Here is a 2,884-nt window from a genome sequence, read left to right on the forward strand (position 1 = left end):
TAATACACCCAAAAGGTTTTTTTTTTTTTTTTTAGTGTACCTAATGTGCAGGTTTTTCATCTGTGGGAGGGAACTAGAGTAAAAACTCCTCACAGAAAGACCTCAGGTCTGAACTGGGGAATGAACCCAGGATCTGCTTGCTGTCAGGTGTCAGTGCTAACCACCGAACTAACTAAACCTAGTTAGTGATGAGTCTGCACATTTTTTACATCTCTATCTGCCTACCTGATCCACACTGAGCAGTAGTGAATGGTTTATGCATCTATTAAACACGCCACCTCTTTCAGTCAACTGTCTACTGACAGGTTTAGCCAGACTAGTGACCTCATCGTACATACGAAAAAATAAAAGAAAAATTAAAAATAAATGAACAAATAATGAATAAAATATAAAAAGTATCTAGAAACTTTGAAAACATCAGCAAAATGTCTGAGTGCTCCCAGCAGCCCAGCTAATTAAGGCTCCAAATCTTGACTTTTGTGACTCTGAAGGATGAAATAGTGTCTTTTCTCTACAAATTACACAATCTCTGCCTAATTCTAGTTTAACAGGAATAGTTGGTGTTGACATCAGTATAGTAACAGAACCATTCCTAAAACAGCAGTTGTAGTCAGAGGTATTATTTTTGTAGCATGATTTTTAATCAGAATGAATTCATTGAAAATAAGGTTATTTGATTTTGTTTCCCCARCTTTTCTGAATCCTGTTTATGTCATACATGCTTGACTACACCATGATGGAGGCAAGCTTRGACTGAATGTATCTCAAAGAGCTTACCCACTTTCACCTGTTTAAGATGATTTGCTTACACAAAAATACGATGGCCTGTCACGGCTGGTCTGTTTGCTAAAGACAAAAAGGTAACACATTATAATAACTACACCTTATTTAGCCTTAATTAATTATTAATAAAGGGTTACTTAACCTTGAAAACATCACTAAGGATAAATCAGACTTAATAAGCTATGAATTAACACATTTATTAATGTTTTACCCATAAAGGCTTATTACTTCTATAACCAACATACTCATTGTTTACAAATGCTTGACAAATCAAGAATTAACTATTCTATATGCTGTGTATGTAAATGCTCATATAAATGTATATTCACACCTTGTGTTAGACATGTATTATTGCTTAGAGAATGTTTGAATTGACTATCTGCTAACCCTGCAGTGCATCAATTGTTAAGTCTGAACCATCCTTAATTAATGACGTTTTCAAGGTTAAGTAACCCTTTATTAATAATTATTAAGGCCAAATAAGGTGTAGGTATTATAATGTGTTACTGAATTTATTAGAAAGCATCTTCACTTTAGAAGGTTCACAAAAATACTTAGTTACCTACTAGTAACTTTCTTAATACTGATGCACTGCAGGATTAATAGATAGTCAATTCAAATGTCTCTAACCATTTATACAAATCTAACAAACCGAGTGAAAGTATATTTACATGAGTATTTACATACATATACACAGTATATAGAATAGTTAATTAATGTGTTATTAAGTATGAAGAAACAATGAGTAGAATAGGCTTATTTTGGAAGTAATTAGCATTTATTGGTAAAATACGAACAAATGTGATAATTTATAGCTAATTAAGTATAAATCATCCTTAATTAATGATGTTTGCTAGGTTAACCAATCATTTATACATGATTAGGTAAGGCTAAATGAGGTGTAGCTATTACGAAGTATTACCATTCAGTCATTGCGTGATGAAATACCTGGTTTTAATGTTAAAGCTACTGATTTGACTTTAATCTGGCTTTTCTCTGTGCTGTGCTCTTTGCAGGTCAAAGTATGTCATCCACAACTCCCAACAAAATTCTACAACCTCTTCTGGTCACTGTTGTCATTCTGGGGTGTTTTATGACCATCTTTTTTACGTATTTTAAGCCGTCCAACTACTACTGGTTAAATGGTCAGTCAACAGTTTCACCACATCAAGTCAAAAGCTCCATCTCCACAACAAAAAATGAAAGTGTGATCACTGTACTGGTCTGGCTTTGGCCCTTTGGAGCCAGGTTTGCGTTGGATGTCTGTAGCTCCAAGTACAACACTGAAGGCTGCTTCATCACAGCAGACAGAAACCTCTATAAAAAATCAGACGCAGTTGTTTTTCATCACAGAGACATCCATGGAGACTTGTCCAACTTGCCGTCTCAGCAACGACCATCGTTCCAGAAGTGGATCTGGTTGAACTTAGAGTCGCCCACACATTCGCCACTGCTGCCTGGGCTCAACACCTTGTTCAACCTGACTCTCAATTACCGTCAGGATTCTGACATTAAAGCAACTTATGGGCTCATTGTACCAGCAGAAACTGAGGAAGACTTTGTTCCACCTAAAAAAGACAAACTGGTCTGCTGGATTGTAAGCAACTGGAGCCCCAATCATGCACGGATTAAATATTACAATGAGCTTAAAAATCATATTCAGATCCAGTTATATGGACGAGCATTTAGGAGGTACCTTTCCAATGAAGACTACGCACCCATTGTGAGCAGCTGTAAATTCTATTTGTCTTTTGAGAACTCTATACATGTAGACTACATTACTGAAAAGTTTTACAAGCCCCTGTCTTTGGGCACGGTACCAGTGGCTCTTGGCACTACCAGGCAAAACTACGAAAACTTCATTCAAGGAGATGCCTTCATTCATGTGGATGACTTCTCTTCCCCTAAGGAGCTGGCAGAGTATCTGCTGTTTATGGACAAGACTCAGGACATGTACTTGAGATTCTTTAAGTGGAGGCGACACTTTAAATCATATCCGTACGATTCCTGGGCAGAGCGGATGTGCCATGTTTGTGTTTATTTGAAATTGCACAAGGAGTACAAGTCAATCAATAACTTAAACAAGTGGTACTGGGGCTGA

General features: G+C 36.7%; 1 protein-coding gene across 1 annotated transcript; it reads left to right on the plus strand.

Moving 5' to 3' along the window:
* Positions 1-1,807: 1,807 nt before the first annotated feature.
* LOC106518428 (alpha-(1,3)-fucosyltransferase 9-like) lies at positions 1,808-2,884 on the plus strand. Its single transcript, XM_014009715.1, has one exon. It carries the CDS (start codon positions 1,808-1,810, stop codon positions 2,882-2,884), a length of 1,077 nt encoding a protein of 358 aa, XP_013865169.1.

The sequence above is a fragment of the Austrofundulus limnaeus genome, unplaced genomic scaffold (genome assembly GCF_001266775.1).
Source record: "Austrofundulus limnaeus strain Quisiro unplaced genomic scaffold, Austrofundulus_limnaeus-1.0 Scaffold61, whole genome shotgun sequence".
Taxonomy (NCBI): domain Eukaryota; kingdom Metazoa; phylum Chordata; class Actinopteri; order Cyprinodontiformes; family Rivulidae; genus Austrofundulus; species Austrofundulus limnaeus.